Source organism: Aquarana catesbeiana, linkage group LG07, assembly GCF_042186555.1.
Source record: "Aquarana catesbeiana isolate 2022-GZ linkage group LG07, ASM4218655v1, whole genome shotgun sequence".
NCBI classification, from domain to species: Eukaryota; Metazoa; Chordata; class Amphibia; order Anura; family Ranidae; genus Aquarana; species Aquarana catesbeiana.
The window spans coordinates 199,315,317-199,336,773 of record NC_133330.1 but is presented as its reverse complement, the minus strand read 5'-3'; the positions used below and the strand labels follow the sequence as shown (position 1 = coordinate 199,336,773).

The 21,457-nt window shown below is 41.3% G+C and overlaps 1 protein-coding gene across 6 annotated transcripts in view; it reads right to left on the bottom strand.

Annotated features, from left to right (window-relative positions):
- DENND1B (DENN domain containing 1B) overlaps nt 1-21,457 on the bottom strand; it is a 422,418-nt gene that overhangs the window by 361,611 nt on the left and 39,350 nt on the right. For all 6 annotated transcript variants that reach the window (XR_012235321.1, XM_073592973.1, XM_073592974.1 and 3 more), the window contains exon 2: nt 3,811-3,875. Coding sequence is in view for 5 of the 6 variants with exons in the window: in XM_073592973.1 (XP_073449074.1) it covers nt 3,811-3,875 (65 nt within the window). In the remaining variant the exon portion in view is untranslated. The remainder of the gene's footprint in view (nt 1-3,810; nt 3,876-21,457) is intronic.

The following is a 21,457-nucleotide window of genomic DNA, read 5'->3' as shown; positions in this document are numbered from 1 at the left end:
TACTTAAGTAAAACAATTTTTACCAATACTGTCATTTCTCTAATGCATAGTTTCCTATACGGAAGGAGATGCTGGCACCATTCCATTTCACTTTATATACTTTATTCATCTTCTTTGTAATACGATTCCATGGGGTTGATCTGCTAAAACTGGAGAGTGCAAAATCTGGTGCAGCTCTGCAGAGAAACTAATCGACTTTTAGGTATATTTTGCCAAACCTTGATTGAACAAGCTGAAGTTAAAAGTGGATTGGCTACCATGAACAGCTGCACTCGATTTTGGACTCTCCAGTTCTAGCAAATCAACCTCTGTGTGTTTATTGTAAGGAGGTATAATTATGTCTTTCTGCTAAATAACGGTTTCTTTTATAATAAAAATTTAGCAAAAACCAGTAGCTGTCATTGCTGTGCTCCAGCCCCAATTGTCTGTTTCAGTGGCAGAAGTTTACGCTTACATTGCTGTCAGGGGGTGCATGAATCTAACAGTTTTCAGGAAGGAAGTAGCATCCATGAGTGGGGCACACCTCATTAGAATATAGAATATTACTGGTAACTAGCTAATGCCCCAATATTGTTCTTGCTAAGAGTTCAGCAATGTCACCAGACCAGAGGGAATGATGGAAATATTTCTACCCATGCATACCGACTATTTAGCACACTTTTTTCTTTATACAAGGTTTATCTGCTTTGCCCAATTACTTCATTATACAGAATATATAGAACTGAGCACACAAACGCATCAGAATTGTATAATAAATGAGGCGTTTGTCATTTATCCCTACCTGTAATCACTGCACTCCAGACCCATGTTAGTAAAACCCCTTTAAAACCCTCGAACTGTTAGCGCAAGTTGGCCACACCCAACATTTCGTGCGGTTTGCTTTGCATGCAGATAGTAATAAAAGCGGGTGTTGTCAGTGGGGTGTCCCCAGATTTCATTTTGAAAATCTGGGTACCTTATGTTACAATGCTGATGTTATAAAATAACATATGCTGTAACTATATTTCTCTTTTAAGCATAAGAAAGCCATCTAAAAGCCCTCTGCATTTTTGTTGATTTAATGATTGTGGCAATGAATTCAGTCAATACCTTCTTTTACAAAAAATGTATTCGCTTATACATTTGCAGATCGGGTATAAAAGACATGCGAATAATACAGACACAAAGGAAACACTGCAGAGTCTGAAAGCCATCCATGCATTCAGAACTGTAGTATTTCTTGGTATATAAAATGAATACAAGCTATTTTTTCCATTAGTCAGCGGTGCCACTCTAGTGTAAAATTTTAAATGGATCCCAACGACTGCCGATGAGTTCCTGTGTTTGTGGTTTAAGCTGTGTTTTCTTTTGAAGCCCTGCCAAGGCTCTGGTGTTAATGACACTAGCAGGAAATCATAAGGCAGGGGGCAGCTGTGTATTATTTCTGATTTAGCTGTGAACACATCACACAGAAAACATGCAGATCCACTGGGAGTCTGAGATGTGTTAGTCCTGAGGATCATGCTGATAATGTTAGAAGAACTACTAGTTTTTAATGTATGAATTCAAGAAAAATGCATCCAGAAGCAATGAATGCCAGAACAGAGGGGCATGTTCTTCAGGTGGAGGAAAGCCAGCAAGAAAGGTCTATTCACTATTACTTCCAAAGATAACTTCAAACCTAGGGGTTGTTACATTGGCTATGTCAAATATTACATGGGGTGATGACACTAGTTATATGTTTAAATTCCTGCTTTCCTCTTTCGGTTTCCAAAACCAGACATGACTCTTGAAGGTCAAAGATGCACTGATTTTACCAGGATTTTTTTCCTACTTTAGGGGCTCAAGTACACAGGCAATTTGACTCTTACATCATAAAAATCAGGTTTTAGGGTGCAATCGGTACTTAAGTTTAGCGCTGTAAAAAAATGACACCTTCGGGGCATACAACCCTGAACACATACAGCCCTAAATAGCATCCAGCCACCCACAGCTACCACATACTTTATCCTGTCATTGATTTTGACAGGCTGCTAGCAGCAGACTATATGCTGCACCTGTTTCTCCCCTGCGCTCAAAAAAGCCCAATTTTTACACTGTACAAAAAAAAAAAAATGTATTTCTTAGCGTTAAAAAGCAGGTATTGATCCTCAGTCAAGGGACTTTCCTTGAGATGCTGTCATCTTGCAAATAATAAGAAGAATTTTCTCCTCCTTTTCTTCGCCTCACCTCCAGTGATCAGACTGAAACACTGTAATTTTGCAGCAAAGTTGGGAGGCTGCAGCCGGGGCTGATAGGTGTCATACAAATCTGAACACCGTCAAGACTGAAAAGGCACCAAGATTTACATGATAATTGTGCCATCTCTGTGCCAGTATCTAAGTCTAGAAAGTAGATTCTTTAACCAGATAACTCCATCCATATGGAGAGTAAAGCACATGAAGTGTGCTTGTCAGGGGAAGTACTGCGATCAATGTAAGCGGTAATAAATAACTGTTACATTGCATTTTAAACAAAACTTGTCATGAAGGCACTAAACTTAAAGTATATATGTGATGCTAACTAAGCTTTAAAATAGAATATTTGAATAAAGCAAAATATAATGGGAGTTGCATAGGCGTTTGCACTTACTGTATCTATACATCTTAGCCATGTCCATTCTCTAAGTCTATGAGGTGAGATTAGACTACAATTGGGAGGCACAGTACAAGAAACTACATGCATAGTAACCATTTAGAAAATATAATAAACAAAACCTAAAAAAAACAAATGCAGCCATTACATCTAAGAAGTGGTAAGCTGCAATATATTATAGGTTTGCCTTTAGATTTAATACTGCTTTAGGCCTCTTGCACATGAAGGTTTACAAGCGGACATGTCTTCTCTTGACATTCACCTACTCATGCACGTACATCGCATTTCTCCAAATGCAGAAGTGGTGCATTGGAGGCAATACACCGACCACACATGCGCAGGTAAAAGCAGGCGCAGAAGCGACTGGCATTTAAATTAATATGGCTGTGTATGGCCTTTTACTTGTATTGGTGGCTGCACGCATTAACTGCAGCTCCCTGGGTGCACAAAAGTACATCTTACTCTAGAAGACTTGTCCACTAGTAAACGTTCATGTGCATGAGGCCCAAGTTACACTGAGGGCTTGTTCACGCCCGCGAGCTGCGCTGAGCACAGGGCCAGTGATGTGTGTGCTTTAAGAAGCAGTTCTGATGCCTCAACCCCAGCGCATTACACTGTTTACAGTTTACTTTTTTTTTTTTCACAGAACATTTCTGAAATGTCGCAAGTGGCCTGTGCAATAGAGTTCTATCCACCATGGTGGCAATGACACCTCCTCCAGGTGTGCAAACTCAAAAGGCCCATACACAGGTACGGGAACGGACCTGGAGGAATAGTTTGCAGCCACAATCCACTGATCGTGGGTGCAAAGCTCTGCAGGCACCTGTGCAAAAAAAACAAAAATACAATAATAATAAATGCTCTTTTTTTTTTCCAAAAATGTCTGCATTTGTTTTTTCTATAAAGGAAAACTTAGTTTTTAACTATATCAAACTAACATTCTGAAACTGAAAATTTTGAATAAAACTCTATTGGTATATGACCAGCTTTATAAGTTTAAATATTCATATTTAATCAGTGGTCTCTGTGAATCTTGGCAAAGGAAAGGATTGCTTTTCTGATTTGAAATATATGCCAAAAATATACTTCACATAATTCTAAACATTAAAAACATAACCGATATTACACAACGTCTTAAGTAAAAAATAAATGACTTCTGTAGGAAATCGTATTTCATCATAAGGCAGTGAGACATACCTTCATTTTCAGAGGCTGGGCACTCTACTTTCAGCACCAAATCAAAGGTTCTTTCAGGCTTTTCCCTGCAATGAAAGCAGAAAATAAGTCATTAAAAAAGGCATGTCAGGTTTCAAGTTTATGTACAGCTAAAACATTTTGCCACAGTTTTAAATAGAGTGGGGAAGGATTAGAACACCTGTTTCTACTGCTATCAGGGAGTCAGAGACATTTACCCTCACTTCCTGTTCTGCTGACAATGTTTTTCCAGACAATAAATAAATGAGAGGAGTTCTTCAACAGAAATAAAAATGCCTAATTTTTATGTAGTTGGGGAAGGCTAGAACCCCTGTCAAATTTTTACTCATCTGCTGCCTATTTTCCCAAGAAAGCGAGGAGCTAACAGAGCCCTGAATAACAGTGAAAACCGTACAGGAGTTCTAATCCCTTCTCACACTATCCAAAATGAAAAAAAACGGTTTTGGTTTCACACAGTTTAACTTTATTCGTCTACGAAATGCTTACAAGGAAAGCCTGTCAAATGCAAATCTTTTGGGGATATTAAACTGTCAAACCACCAATTATGCGACTATGTAGTTACATAGTTGGTAAGGTTGAATAAAGACACCAGTCCATTCATTTCAACCTGTGTGTAAGAGTGTTTACGTGAATACTATTTTCCATATCCCTGTATATTGTGTTCGCCAAGATACTCATCTAGGATTTTTTTTTTTTTTCGATACTCCACAGACACCACCCACTGTGAAAAGGAGTTCCACATCCTTATTGCTCTGACAGTAAAGAACTCCTTACGCAGTTTAAGTTTAACAACTTGCTGACCGCCTTCCGCATATATACTGCGACAAGGCGGCTCGCATGCGCAAACCGACGTACCCGTACGTCGGTCTGTGCATGTGGTACCGCGGGCACGTGCCGCGGGAGCCACCCGCAATCACAGGAAAGAGAGTGAGAACGGGGATATGTCAATGTAAACAAACAGATCCCCATTCTGACAGGGGAGGAGAGAGAGATCGCTGTTCCTAGTTATCAGTAACAGCGATCTCTCTCTTCTCCCAGGCAGCCCATCCAGTTAGAAACACCTCTCAGGGAACACAGTTAACCTCTTGATCCCCCCCTTGATTCCTGTACCAGTACCCACCAGCAGTACCAGTACCCGCCAGCAGTACCAGCAAGCGGTATCTGCCAGCAGTACCAGCAGGCAGTACCCAACAGCAGTACCAGCCAGCAGTACCAGCACCTGTCCGCAGTACCCAACAGCAGTACCAGCCCTGGAGGACAGCCAGCAGCAGCCACCAGTTATAACCACCTGGGGGACAGCAGCAACCAGCTGCAGGAATCCTGAGGAAGAAGTGAAGATCAAGGTCAGTTGAGATGCAGGTAAACCAATGTGCATCAGTGTAAAAGCAGCCTTAAGCCCCTTTCACACGATCGGTCCGATCAGGTCTGCCTGTCTGTTTTTCAGGCGGACCCAATCGGCCCCTCTATTCACCTCTATAGAGCGGCAGATGTAAACAGACTCGTGTCTGCTTACACCCGCCTATCTGCAATCCGATCTGCTTAAAAAAACAGAAGGGGATCTGTCGCCTTCTGTCTGGGCAGATCGCAGGGCCCTTAGGGTAGAGCGGGTTGCATTTGTGTCTACTCTACATATGCAGAGTGGACACAGACCTGCCATCCGCCCACTACGCTCATTGTGGCCCGCGACCTGTTACCAAGTCGCTAAAGTGTCCCTCCCTCCTCAAAAGGTTGGGCACCCCTGGTCTAAACTGATGAATAAATTAGATTTTTTTTTTGTGGATATGTATAATAGCAGAAAGTAAAAAAATATTGTTTTTTATTTATAGCGCAAAAAATTAAAACTGCAGAGGTGATCAAATACCACCAAAAGAAAGCTCAATTTCATTTGGGTACAATGTCGCACAACCTCGCAATTGTCATTTAAAGCGATGCAGTGCCGTATCGCAAAAAATGGCCTGGTCAGGAAGGGGGTAAATCCTTCCGAGGCTGAGGTAGTTAACTGCTGCTTCTCCAACTTCATTGAGTGTCTATGTGTCATGTTAAGCGACCCGATACTGAATTTTTTTCTCCCTATGCTATAATCACTAAGACATTTGTATATTGCTGTCATATCTTCTCTGAACCACTTGATGACCAGCAACATAACTGGGCTTCAAGTGGGGATACTGGGATGATGCTTGCAGCGGCAGGCATCATCCTGGTATTGTTTTTTTTAGAGCCAACGGTTGGCTCTCTTATAAAAGCAATCAAAAATGCTAATTAGCCGCTGGATTGCATTCACAAGCAGTGGGAGGAGACTTCCCCTCCCTCCTTCCGTGGCTCTTTCGAGCTCCCCGCCCCACTGGGAGACCTGAGTGTCCAGTCGGCGCTTCCACCGCCTGACCATTGAGGTAACCAGAGACCGGAATGGCTATGATTACCTCTAAGGTAAAGGAAATCACTTTTACCAGATGTAAACAATTTTTAAACGGGCAAAGCATCTGATCATCTACAAAAGAAAGTATATACTTGTGTCTCTGTCCAACATGCTTCATCCACAGGGAACTCAACAATTCCAGTGTTGATCTCCTTGGTCCAGCGCAGTGCTCAGTGGTTCTTCCTAATGACCTTCAAGTCAATATTGTGTTCTATAATGATGTGGAAGTCAGCAAGAGGAATTAGTGAGAGCCGTGGGAGGCCCAGGAGACTGACGCATCCAGAAGTGTCAGTTTTTGAGTGTACTGCAAGGGATAAGAATTTGTACATAAAGCAGAGTTTGGCAGGACGGGCAGTGAAAAAGATATTTACTTTCTTTTTTACATTTAAAAGGGATTTTATTATACTTTAAGACTTATATACATGTGGCAGTCAGCTTTGCCCAACACCAGAATTAACATTCTGCACTATAATGTGTGGTAAAAGAAATACATTCGCACTTGTGAGTTGTAGTGATATATAGAATAAAGAATGTGTGAAAAATCAATGACATTACTGAGGTTCTAGAAGTCTACGTCTAGCCATAGATATCTTCCATAGAACACTGGACAGGAAAACATTTGCCTGCCCTCTCTAACACCAGAACCCACTGCGCCTTTGCCCAACAGGCTGAAGTGGTAGATTTGTGGTCTGTACCTTCCTTCCTGATAAGTTAGAAGACAGAAGGGGCCCTGCGTGTGTAAGTGAACTCTTGTGAAACACTCATTGTCTTGTAAGGATTTTTCCAAACAGCCTAGCCCATGTGTTTCACTGGGCAGTCAGATCAAGGCAGGACCACACAATGTATGGCCAGTCTAATTAATCATATCCATTCTCAGTTTTTATGTATTTTCTTAACCCTTTCATGACTAAGCCTATTTCTGACATTTGGTGTTTACAAGTTAAAATCTGTATTTTTTGCTAGAAAATTACTTAGAACCCCCAAACATTATGTATAATTTTTTAGCAGAGACTCTAGAGAATAAAATGGCGATTGTTGCAATATTTTATGTCATACAGTATTTGTGCAGCAGTCTTTTAAACGCAACTTTTTGGGGAAAGAGACACTTTCATGAATTTAAAAAAAACGAAACAGTAAAGTTAGCCCAATTTTTTTGTATAATGTGAAAGATGATGTTACGCTGAGTAAACAGATACCAAACATGTCATGCTTAAAAATTGCGCACACTTTTGGAATGGCGACAAACTACGGTACCTAAAAATCTCCATAGGTGACATTAAAAAAAAAAATAACCGTTGCCAGGTTAGAGTTACAGAGGAGGTCTAGTGCTAGAATTATTGCTCTTGCTCTGATTATGGTGGCAATACCTCACATGTGTGATTTTTTTTTTATTTATTTTTTTTTTTTTAATTTTGATCACTTTTATTGCTGTCACAAGGGATGTAAACATCCCTTGTGACAGTAATAGGTGGTGACAGGTACTCTTTATGGAGGGATCGGGGGTCTAAAAGACCCCAAATTCCTCCTTTGCACTTCAAAGTATTCAAATCGCCGAACACAATTCTGAATACTGTATATTATGTTGTGACGTCACTTCCGTGTTTACAGAGAGAAGACTGGAACTAAGCCGTTTCCGGCTTTGTGCCAGTCTCTCTCTAGCCAGCGGATCGACGATCGGGACTCCTGGTGGGAAGGGAGAAGGCGGCGGGAGGGGGGGGATGTCTCCTCCCGCTCCTCCAAGATAACAACCAAGCAGCTTTTAGCCGCATCAATTGTTATCCCTGGGTAGCCGACCGCGCGCTCTAAAAACCGGTACCGGGATGATGCCTGCAGCTGTGGGCATCATCCCGGTATAACCCCCGAAAGCCGAGGCCGCGTATCTGCGTACACTCGGCGGCAAGGGGTTAAAGTGGTTGTAAACCCCGTTACACCACTTTTACCTACAGGTAAGATTATAATAAGGCTTACCTGTAGGTACCGTGAATATCTCCTAAACTTGTACAGTTTAGGAGATATTCACTGTATCCACATATGCTGACGTCATCGGCACATGAGCACTGAAGAAACGGCCCGCTCGTGCCACTTCTTCAGTAGCCATGCCGTGATCGGCAGCTCCCGCGCATGTGACGTCATCGAGGCTCCGGCCAATCACAGCGCCGGAGCACGCGAACCCTGAAATAACCCCAGGAGACATGTCGCCAGTCACAACTGTGTGCGGGGACCACAACAGCTTCGGTCTAAGGTATTTCATAATAAGCTAGTATGCGATGCATACTAGCTCTTCTGCCTTTGTCTTGCAGGTTTTTTTTTTTTTTTTACTTGGAGCCTGGAAAGCATTGCCATGTAGGACTCCTGCAGACTTCTCAGTGTATCTGCCTGCTCGTACCTAGTACGGACAGATACACACTGACAGGAAGAATGAATGAACTACCAGAGAGCTCAACAGCCACATAAGGCCCCTTTCACAGGGATGGATAGAATTGTGCTTTTGTGCTGCAGATTTTCTAGTTTTCTACCACAGCTAAAAGCACAAAATGCTTTCCTATGGCCCCATTCACACACTGCGTTTAGCTGCGATTTAGTTACATGCGGTTTGGTGCGGATAGAAAAAATAAAATTGACTGCGTCCAGGAGCAATTTAGCGCAGCTATATGCACATAACCGCAGGTAATTGCAGTCAACTTTGTGTCAACTGTGGATAGCAGCGTGAGAAAAAAAAAAGAACAACAGGAAGCACATCATAATCAGTAGGTATACCTGGGAAATGACACAGGAAGTTCAGAGGGATAGAGGAAAGAGGAGAAGGCAGCATGGCGGCACGAGATATCTCCCATGAGGCCATTATAGCCCTGGTGCATGCTCGACCGGAGTTATGGGATTCAGAATGCCCAGGATATGCCGACCGAGTGTTGAAGAGATCAAGAGACAGGAAATAGATGGTTTGAAATGCAGAGGACCAAATGCATCATGGGTAGATTCAAAGGACCAAAAAAAAATAAAAAATATGTGAATGACTACCGCAGCTAAACGCAACCGCATGTAACCGCACGTAAACGCAGGTAATCACACTGTACAAATGCAGCTGATCGCAGTGCCTGGAGTCGTGAATTTCAAAGAAGACATTATATGCTTTTAACTGCGGCAGAACAGCTGTCCGTGTGAAAGGCGCCTAAACTGTCGGGACTTGTAGTTTCCCATTCACAAAGGACTGTGAATAAATGAAGTGACAGGGCGGGCGGAGCCCTTGCATGGCGATGTTATTATCAAACAGTGACAGCAGGCGCCTGGAAAAGACAACACCCTGCTGTCATTGAGGAAGGAGGGGGGTGGAGAGGCTGCAGCTGCTGGAACATGTTACATGTTCCACCCTAAATACAGGTGCAATATATAACATGTTCGAAAACATGTTCCAAAAGTTAACTTAAACTTAATGCAGAGAATGCATTAAAGTAAAAACAGTTTAGACTTTAGAACCCCTTAAAAGTTGAACTATGACCTCCCATGTACAGCAGCACTTAATTATAAGTGCATCTGCACTTACATCTTTCTCTTGATCCCCTTGCGAAGTCCTAAAAATACCTGTCGAAACTGCCAGTGAAGCCCACCTAATCTAGCGTCTTGTGATGGAGTGGCAATAATGCTGCACTGTTCCTGAGCATTGCCTCTCACATGTAGGCTGCACCTGCTTGCACTACAGTGGGATGATAAAAATGTAGCAGGGGCGTGGCTATATGCATTGTCACTGCTGATTCATAAGCCTGCAGCTTGTCAATCTGCAACAAGTCCTTCACACCGCTTTCTTGATTGGCATCATTGCCTCTGCTGCTGAAACCCTCTAAATTTGAGCTGGGGAGTCATGTGAGACATAAATGAACAAGGATTTCACTCAGTCAGGAAGGGTAAAGGAAGTTTCTTTTTTTTTAACTGATTTACTTTTTTAGGTTTGTGCTTCACGTTGTAACTGAATTTGGCACTGGTTTAGAAGTCTTTGTACTGGCTGTCTCATGAAAGTCTGTTTTTTCTAGTTGCCTTTTTTTTTTTGCAATTGCAATTTTTAATGGAACTAAGCACCCCAATCATGAGGCAAGCATTTGGCTCCTGGTGCAGTGCGGCCCCACTGAATGGGCAGGACTGACAGGCGTTGCCACCTGTCACCCCAACAAGCTGCATTAAATTTGCCAAGGCTGCAACGCAAAGCATCACAACCACGGCATGTATACAGCCCCCCAGCTGTATGTTATCATTTACGTGGGCAGTTGGGGTGGGTGCAGTAAACACGCAGCTCAACCACCTGTTTTACCATCCTCCTGCTTCCTGTGTGGGAAAGGCCTTCGTTTGCTAAAGCACTACGATAGGAATTTACTAAAAATGAAGCAGACAGAATCTGGAGCAGCAGTGTAACCAGTCATCTTCAAAGCTTAACCCTTTCATTGACAATTTTTTTCTAAGCAAGTTAACAGCTTGCTGACCCGCTCACGCCGATATACGTCAGCAGAGTGGCACTCCTGCGCAAACTGAAGTACCTGCTCAAGAGCAGGATAGCGGGTGGGAGCGTGCCCGCGGACTCGATGATCGTCAGCAAAGGGCGATCACAGTGAAGATCTATGTAAACAAGGCATTTCCCTGTTCTGCCTACTGACATGACAGATCTTCTGTTCCCTGTCATCGGAAACAGTGATCTCTGTCATCCATCCTCCCTACAGTTAGAACACGCTGAGGAAACACACTTAACCCTTTGATCGCCCCCTAGTGTTTAACCCCTTCCTTGCCAGTGACATTTATACAGTAATCAATGGCTAGTTTTAACTCTGATCGCTGTATAAATGTCAATGGTTCCAAAGTAGTGTCAAAAGTGTCCGATCTGTCCGCCGCAATGTTGCAGCCCCGATAAAAAAAAAAAAAAAAAATTTACATTTTTTTTTTTTTTAAATTCATAATAAAAATGCCATAAATCTATCCCCTATTTTGTAGACGCTATAACTTTTGCGCAAACCAATCAATATACAATTAATGCAATTTTTTTTACCAAAAATATGTAGAAGAAGGTGATCAAACAACACCAAAAGAAAGCTCTATTTGTGAGAAAAAAAAAGACATCAATATTGTTTGGGTACAGCGACGCACGACCGCGTAATTGTCAGTTAAAGGGACGCAGTGCTGAATCGAAAAAATGCTCTGGTCATTAAGGGGGTAAAAATCTTCCAGGGCTGCAGTGGTTAAACTCATATTATAGGCCTGAAAGCAGAGACCCTGTGGATTGCTGGCAATTGCAAATGATATTAGCACAACAGCACACATACAATTGTTAGTTGCCTCACTTAATAATTATATCCCACACTACATTCTAAAATGGGATGGTGAACCTCGAATTTCCTTTTCCAGAACTCAAATACGAAATATGCAGTGTCATTTCCTTGTACCGTAGAGCATCCCTACACCATGGTATAGTACACCTGACCTCCTACATAAACAGATCCCTCAGATTCAAAGCAACTGCTGGTGATGCCAAACTGGGCTGGTTATGCTATCTCACATTTTCTGAGAATGTCCCATCCTATGCCCTTGCTGGTCTGAGGTATGTAAACAAAGCCATTGGCTTTCCTCTGTAGACTTGGAGTTGAATCCTATCAGCTACCTCCTCCACATCAATGACATTAAACCGAAACATTACAAAATGTCACTTACAGAACAACTACTTAAAGTGGAAGGCAAGTCAAAACCTAACTAAGCTTAAATCTACTCTCACTCCCATTCTAAGCCTATTCTAGCTACCCTGTAAAAGGAAAGATGCCTATACTTACCTATTCTAAAAGGCACTCTGGTCTGGTCACATGATCTCTCCAGTGTCGGCTTCAGTGTAGAGGAGAGCTCACTGACAACGACTGCAGAGCCATGGCAATGAATTCACTCATAGGCTCACTATGGGGCATCCGTTGTTGGCTGTCTCTCCTCTACACTGAAGCCGATGATGGGACCCAATCATGTGACTGGACTGGAGCGCTCTTAGATTGGGTATGTATAGAAATCTTTCCTCTACAGCAGGGATATGCAATTAGCGGACCTCCAGCTGTTGCAGAACTACAAGTCCCATGAGGCATAGCAAGACTCTGACAGCCACAAGTATGACACCCAGAGTCAGAGGCATGATGGGACTTGTAGTTTTGCAACAGCTGGAGGTCCGCTAATTGCATATCCCTGCTCTACAGGATATGGAGTAAAAACCTGTGTGCGGTTACATGCGAACAGCGGCGGCCGTTTCAGCCTGTCATTTGTTGTAGATAGGCTTAGCAGTCACTACTATTCGCAGTCCCCGGTCATTCCTGCTGCAAAAATCTAATTCTTGCCGCTAGAAACCATTGACTGCATGTAAACGGCCATGTGAAAAAGACCTTAGTATAAGGTATGTGTTTGTTAAAAAAAAAAAAAAAAAGTATGTGTCCCTGCCTAAATGCTTTTTTTTTTTTTTTTTTTTTTTTTATGTTTTCAGATTTTCAACCAAAGTATTTTGATAAAGGACACTGCGCAATTAACAAATACAAGTTTAGTAAAACTTTAGATCGCAAGCATAATTGTTCCGGAAACATGCTTGTAATCCAAAGCACTTGTATATCAAAGCCAATTTCCCGATAAGAAATAATGGAAACTCCAATGATTCGTTCCACAACTATTTATTCATAGGTCCTTCATTTTACAGTCCATATAAAAAGATTATAGCAATGCGATTGTGTAACCATAAAATGTCCATCCACAAATGGAAGCCTCCACAAGGGGATTAGAAGCAAAATCCAGCAGGAGCTACAGTGTATAAAAGAGAAGAGAGGAGCCTCTAAGTGTAGGAATATGGTTACATTTAAAGTGTAACTCCACTTTTGTAAAGAAAAAAAAACATTCCCCCTGGGTGATCTATGTACATTGCAAGTATTATAAAAACCTTTGTTGCAGATTCCTACCTTTTGTTATTCTGAAGAAATCCATATGTATTTGTCTGTGCCTCTGTACTGAGTGGGTCTAATGGGATTGGTTTCATAATTAACTGTCAGGTGTGCAGCTGCTGGGCACTAATCAGGAAAACTGCTGGGCCTGCATCCCTTTAGATGTGCTCCTATTGAAAGTATCTCTTCAAAAATTATATTTTTGTTGTAGGGGATGCCTGAAATCTGACTTGTATCTTAGGCAGATTTCTGGGAAAATTGGTGAGCCAATCACACAAGCAGAAAATTTTTTTTTTGGGGAGTGGTCAGTACACACACTGTGTACAGAACAACTCCAGGTAGCCATATTGCAATGCATTCTCAGAAAATTACAGTGGCTGCAGATTGAAAGGGAAAGGTATTTTTTAATAACATTTAATTACAATATGATTAGTGTCGCAATTATATGTGCTATATTTTTCTTTATTTGCTATTTTTTCCCCAAGAAAGTGGAGTTACCCTTTAATGAAGGTACAACATTTAGCAACTCACATGGTTAACCATTAAAACAGGCACATCTTAGTATGCAGGAATCCGGGGTAAAGCTGTCCATATAGACCATCCTCCGCACCGCCAGCACTCACCGCTGTCAGTCTGCAATCATGACCAGGAAGACTACCCTGAAGTAGAGCAATCTGAAAGTGAGGCTTGAAGCGCTCGTGGAAGGGTTGACTTCGATGGCAGTAAGGAGGATGGTCTATGTCGACAGCGTTACCCCAGATAACTACATACTTAGATGTGCCTGTTTTTAATCATCAGCCAATGTGAGTTGCTAAATGCTGTACCTTCATTAAATGTAACCATATTGCTACACTTAGAGGCGCCTCTCTTCTCTTTTATACTCAGTTGTGACATGATGCTGCTTGTATATCAAGACATCGCTTGTTTATCAAGTCAAAATTTATTTTAAAATTTTGCTGGTCTTGCAAACGCTCTCAAACCAAGTTAATCTCAAACCAAGGTTGGTATACATACTGTATGTTTAAAGTAAAAACATTTTTGTGCAGAAAGTAGTAAATACTCCATAGTGTGAATCCATATAAACATAAAAAATGTATTAAAAGAAAATAGGAAACACTCACATTTAGAAAGTGGATCAAGCGCTTAAAATTGAGGTTTGTGGGTAACGCAATGACATCAGCAGGGCTCGTCTCAACGCGTTTCGTCATAAACTTCAATTTTAAGCACTTGATCCACTTTCTAAATGTGAGTGTTTCCAATTTTCTTTTAATCCTTTTTTTATGTTTATGCACATTCACACTATGTGGAGTATTTCTTTTTTTGGCCATGCTATTTTGAACACTTGAAAGGATTTGGTCTGACAAGTTGGCTGCTTCCGAGGAATGCTTCTTGGTGACATCTCTTGAATTGGATTGCACATTAGTTTGTATATACATTAATTTTTTATTTATTTTTTTAGCAAAAAAAAAAAAATTACCTTTCACCTATTTTTTTGATTTACACTTGTAGTGTTGTGCTGGCTGTTATTAGATATATGTCAGCGCGATATACACAATTTTTTCTATTTTTACTGTATGTTTAACTTGAATCATCTTTTTGGAAAACTACCACAATAACAACCTACCTAATAACTGATCACACTTCCTGTGGCTGCAATTACTGCAGCCCAGCACATCACACAATTCAATATTGTTCAATATAAATAGTGGTTTCAGTCACGACACATCAAATATATATTTTAGTATGATGTGCCATATTATAAGAAACATCCAGAAATGTTAATTGTGTACCTTAGCAGTACCTTAAAAAAATCTATTTGTCTATTTCCTTAAAAATAGCCGTGGACTTCCTGTACTTAACATATCTGCACAGTAAGATCACCTATTAGTCATCTGTACACTCAAATCTAGCCAGTTTCCTTTTATCATTTAGAAAAAGAAGAAGAATCAGATCTGTCATTTCCAAGTATTTGCTTAAATTCATATGACTAAATACAATTTAATTTAATAAGATCACATACTTGTTTTTTAAATTAAAACAGGCACACATTCAAAACAATAAAATTATCCACAAAGACACTAACTAATCAATAATGTAAGTACCTAAAATAAATAATTAAATAATGAAATACGTTTTGTATTACATGTGTGAATGAGAAGAAACTGCAAGTAAGAATGAGAGTAAAATAGCCAAATACAGACAAATTCAGTATTGCATACTAAGCATATAGTGCAAAATAAAATTATCTCTGAATATTAGTAAGCGGTTATGTGCCAAGCATACCTTTTCCTGTACTAATCAGATGCCTCTGATATCCCAAGCCTCCATTAAAAGTCAGTGAAGTCAGCAATTACAAAGACAACTAAAACCTGGTACACACAGTTTGTTTATTTTGTTCAACCCGGCTGCCATACACACGGGCTGAATTTTATTGAACCGGCCGATTTCACCTGGCTTTCAGCCTATGTGTACCGGGCTTAAGAGGCCTCAGGATATCGGGAGGGGTGGGGCCAAGCATGATGTTTACAGGAAAAGGTAACATTACCAAATAAATTCCATTACTTATATGTCTGGATCTTGACATCAATCTGGGATGTTGTCTGGATTTCTGTTGGACATACTGTTTGTACTTTATGTCTGGGAGAAAAAAATGCTCTAGCATTAGTAAATAGCTAAGAAAGTATATTATATTTACTTGTTTTAAACTTTATACACATCTCCTTATTTACTTCCTGGTTTCCAGTCCTAGGCAAATGATGCAATATATCTCAGGAGTCTACAGGAGGGGCTTTCTCAGCCAAGCACACCCTCCTGCCTGCATTCCTGAGTGAAGAGGCAAAGGGCACTGTGGGAGAGGGCAAAGGACACTACTGTGGGGTGGTCGAGTAAATTACTGTGACGGATGATGTGAAGGTGGGCAGAGGACACTGCTGTGACGCAATATGTGTTCTTCATGCCGCCTTTTTATTGGGTGCTGGATAGTAGTGTCCCCCCCCCCCCCCCGGGGATCTTTGATTTCCTCCATGTTGTCCAGGTAGATCCGCACATCTGAAAGGTTGCCCAACCCCTGGTCTAAAGTTTTTAAAGTAGAATTCCAGACAAAAGCTAACTAATCCTAAAAATGATCCCACCCCCCTTCCAACACCTATACTAACTATGGATAGTAATCCTATGGGTAACGTCACTGCTCAAACATTCCAGCCGTTGTCAAGCGCGCTCTTCTTTCCCCTGTAGCCGGAACTGGCTTACACAGGGGAAGTCACGTGACTGGACCAGGGCAGCCTAGTAGGTAAGTATACAGATCTTTCTTCCAAGAGGTAGTTAGTATAGGTGTTGGATAGGGGATAGGAGCAGTTTTAAAATTAGTTAGGTTTAGCCCGTAATTCCGCTTTAAAAGGGCTCAGTCATGCTGAGTTTTTCTGTACTTGATAAGAGTAGGTCACATAGAAAACAATTATGTTCTATGTGCCCCGTTTACACCCCAATGCTGGTGTGATTTGCTGTGCGGAAGAATGTAGCATGTTTGCAATTTTCTGCACTGCACTGCTGCTGCAGTGACATGAATAGAGTAGAGTGTTCAGATAAAGTTGAAAAATATAAAAAAAGTTAAAAATAATGCGAGAGCAATACACATTAAACCCACTGGGCCCTAAAACGTCACTTTATTATAAAAATAAAATGAAAAAAAACAGTGCAAGGAGCTGAAATTCGTATAGCAGTGCTCCCTGCCAGAGCCAACAGTATACTAGCTTGCATTGTAAAACACTGCTATCGTAGCCCAATACTCTAAGTTACTGAGTTGCAAAAAGTATGTACATCAGGAATTGTGACTTCACTTTTCATGTACTCTTTCTAGGTCTGCGATTAAAAGCCAGAGACAGCCAGGCAAACAGAATCTTCAGGAGCACAGCAGTGAAAGCCCCTGCTATTCTCCTAGTATGGGTTTCCTTTACATTAAGTGTTCTTAAAATATGCTGGTTACACTGCAAAGAATATTAAATGGGAGTTATTTAATTTAGGCTGCTAAATAAAGTCAGTTTTTTTTTTTAAACATGACTGGCCTGCTGGACCTGACATAGCCAGGTGCATGAACTGATAGCAGCCATTTGAGTAGCTATGAAGGGAGTGTGAAATGTGGCACCTGTTTGAAGTACCCAGAGCACCTGTCTTGTCAGCTGCCTAAATATTACACACTCACATAGCAGTGAAAATGAGATACCTGCTCAGCTGTGCTCACAGTTATACTGCTTTCCAGAAGCTCTTCTCCACTGCTTCATATAGCTAGGCTTACCAGATCAACCAAACAGATCTGGATGTCTATGAACATTATGTGCTACAGGTTACACTAGACCGGCCATTCTCAACTACCTCCTCCAGAGGTTCCTTGAGCTGTGGCTGATTGACCTCAAAATCTGATGGTACCTCCATATTTTTAGTTCTAACGCCCCATGACAGAGCCAGCAGAATGACATAAATGATCTTTTTCATTGTTCATAACGGAGGCATTATTTGCACTGACCACCAAATGTTAATTTTAGCAAAGGTTCCCTGAAACCTGAAAGTTTAAAGGGTTCTTCTGGGGTAAAAAAATGAGAAAGGCTGCATCACGCTGTTCAAAATAATGGCAAGTCCCTGAAACCAAAAAAAGTGAAAAGCTAGTCTGAGAAATCTGCTTTGGTGTATTACTATTACTTTGATGGTGAGGGTTTGGGGAACATAAAATGACATCCCTAAAATGAAAACTGTCCTGAAAGTAATAATGTTGCTTCCAATTAATAGATTTTTCTGAAAATGTTAGTTACCTGGATGAAATCTGGATTTAAAAAAGGAACCTTCACCCATAAACATATCTTTTTCTTGCCCAATTCCCCCCCACCCTTACATGATTGGAAAATGGCTCCTCATTATTAGGAGGCTTTGTGACCTTTTTGTGCTACACCACAGCACTTCCCATTTTCTTGCACAAGACAGAATGATGAAATTGTGCACTCACACTGCCTTCTGGGATTGTCCAGGTGACACATCCCAGGAGGCAGTTTTTTTGTTGAGGGCACCCAAACAAACGCACACACACACCACGGGTCACCTCAAGATACAGAAAGCCACATTGCATGTGCACATGTGTGGGAATACCCCCTGCACTGAGCAGATGTGCGACGCGCTTTTGCCAATTCCAAAAACTGTTGCTTCTGTTCCCCTGACAAGGCGTATTGACACAAAATGCGTTGGGATATTTGTCTCATGAGAGTTTCCTTTCAACACTGTGCAGGTATGAAGTTTGTGCAATTCACATGTCCATGTCCAATTTTTAACACTGGAAACTCTACATTCAAACATATGGCTGTTCTATCCTGTTGGAGGAACTGCTTAGAGAACTTTTCTGAAAGTGAACCACCATAAGGCCCCTTTCACACTTGTGCGACTTCAAAGCCGCGCGATTTTACTGCGATTTTGCGGCTGTGATTTGGGATCAGTACTACTTTGTACAACTTTACAGGGTTGGGGTTTACAAATGCTTTGACCCTCAGCTTGTGCTTACAAAGTCGTACTGAAATCGTGTCTATATTATTCAGGTACGATTTGCATGCTATTTGAGGGTTTAACATTGAGATCTATGGACATCAACTCGCATGGAAGTTGGACCAAAGTACTGCAGGGACTACTTTGAAGTCGGCACGACTTAAAGTCATGCCAATATGAATGGTAGTCATTGAAAATCATGGAGAATGACTTGTCATGCGATTTTGCAGTACAAAATCGTGGGACAGGTCGTATAAGTGTGAAAGGGGCCTAAAGCTAGAACTCCAATGTCCGCTACCAACGCATACAAGTCCCACTCTTATAATCACAGTAGGGCAAGCAAAATCCCCATAAATATCAGAAACTGTATTGTGCTGCTATGAACAATCTGGACAAAAAAATATTTGTCTCAAACTCACAAAGCTCACACAAAATTGGCAGTTATTCATAAGAAGATCTGAAAATTCTAGTAATGAGGCTGAAAGTAAACACAGTGAAATTGCAAAAAGTATTCACCCCCCTTGGCTTTTTACCTATTTTGTTATATTACAGCCTTTAGTTCTATGTCTTTTTAATCTGAACTATATTTGATAGATCAGAACACAATAATCTAAGTTGGTGAAGTAAAATTAGAAAAATATATATATAAAACTATTTTTCAGAAATAAAAAAATTATAAATTGGCATGTGCGTATGTATTCACTCCCTTAGTTATGAAGCCCATAAAAAGCTCTGGTGCAAACAATTACCTTCAGAAGTCACATAATTAGTGAAATGATGTCCACCTGTGTGCAATCTAAGTGTCACATGATCTGTCATTACATATACACACCTTTTTGAAAGGCCCCAGAGGCAGCAACACCTAAGCAAGAGGCACCACTAACCAAACACTGCCATGAAGACCAAGGAACTCTCCAAACAAGTAAGGGCCAATGTTGTTGAGAGGTACAAGTCAGGGTTAGGTTATAAAAAAAATCCAAACCTTTGATGATCCCTAGGAGCACCATCAAATCTATCAACCAAATGGAAAGAACATGGCACAACAGCAAACGTGCAAGCCGTACGCTCCATAGAGTTGGGCTTTATGGCAGAGTGGCCAGAAGAAAGCCATTACTTTCAGCAAAAAACAAAATGGCACGTTTTGAGTCTGCAAAAAGGCATGTGGGAGACTCCCAAAATGTATGGATGAAGGTGCTCTGGTCTGATGAGACTAAAATTGAACTTTTTGGCCATCAAAGAAAACGCTATGTCTGGCGCAAACCCAACACATCACATCTCCCAAAGAACACCATCCCCACAGTTAAACATGGTGGTGGCAGCATCATGCTGTGGGGATGTTGTTCAGCAGTCGGGACTGGGAAACCAGTCAGAGTTGAGGGAAAGATGGATGGTGCTAAATACAGGGATATTCTTGAGCAAAACCTGTACCAATTTGTGTGTGATTTGAGGCTAGGACGGAGGTTCACCTTCCAGCAGGACAATGACCCCAAACACACTGCTAAAGCAACACTTGAGAGGTTGAAGGGCAAACATGTAAATGTGTTGGAATGGCCTAGTCAAAGCCCAGACCTCAAGACCAAAGAAAAAATCTGTGGTCAGACTTAAAGATTGCTGTTCACAAGCGCAAACCATCCAACTTGAAGGAGCTGGAGCAGTTTTGCAAGGAGGAATGGGCAAAAATCCCAGTGGTAAGATGTGGCAAGTTCATAGAGACTTATCCAAAGCGACTTGGAGCTGTGATAGCCGTAAAAGGTGGCTCTGCAAAGTATTGACTTTAGGGGGGTGAATAGTTATGCACATTTTTTTTTTTTTTTTTTTTAAAGTTTGAAAAAGTCAATCATCTTCAAAGTTGTGGGCATGTTCTGTACATTAAATGATGCAAATCCTCAAACAATCCATGTTAATTCCAGGTTGTGAGGCAACAAAACACTAAAAATGCCAAGGAGGGTGAATACTTTTGCAAGGCACTGTATACTCATCCTTGTGTAAACCTTTGTGAACTGAACCTATTGTGTGCATTGCCCATTAAAACCAACTTTTGAGGGTTTGAATTATGACTTGTCCTGCAAATTTATCCATGCCCATCTTGGTTCCTTATTATCAAAAAGGTAGACATCAAGTCCTGTAGGATTCAGGCTTCCATGTTATCACTCCAAGTAACCCCTTCAAGTGGTAATGCTTTTCTTCTTTATCGCTTCCCGTTATTTCCCTCTTCCCACTGTGCGCGTGTGCAATTAGAATCTCAGACTTCTATCAGTCTGGGTGGAGACTCATCCATTTCCTGGCCCTTGTAAAAGTCTATAGTTATACGGTGCACACTAGGGCAGTGGAAGATGAGCATGAACCACCCACAGGTAAACAGAACCCTGACGGACTCAGTTACGAGTAAGGTCAGCACAATGGAAGAGAGTCGGGGGGGGGGGGGGATAGTAAACTATTTGAGAGAGCTGTTTGAAAATAAAGTTATCCTTTAAAAAGAGCACACAAAGTAGAATTGGGATTCAAGTTTTCTTTTCAATATAGTGTGCCATTTCTCATTACTGTATACATATATTATCAGGCAGACCTGCCTGTCTGATTTGCACTGAGTAAGAGGAACAGTAAGGGCCCTGTACAGCATTAGGAGTCTTGTTTATATTTCTGTGCTAATGCTGAAGTGTGTGCAGACAGCCCATGTAAGTGAATGGACACACTTTGGCTGTAAGGACTCACTCGCACAACTGAGTATGAAAGGGGCAGGTGCATCTAAGTCCCAGTATAC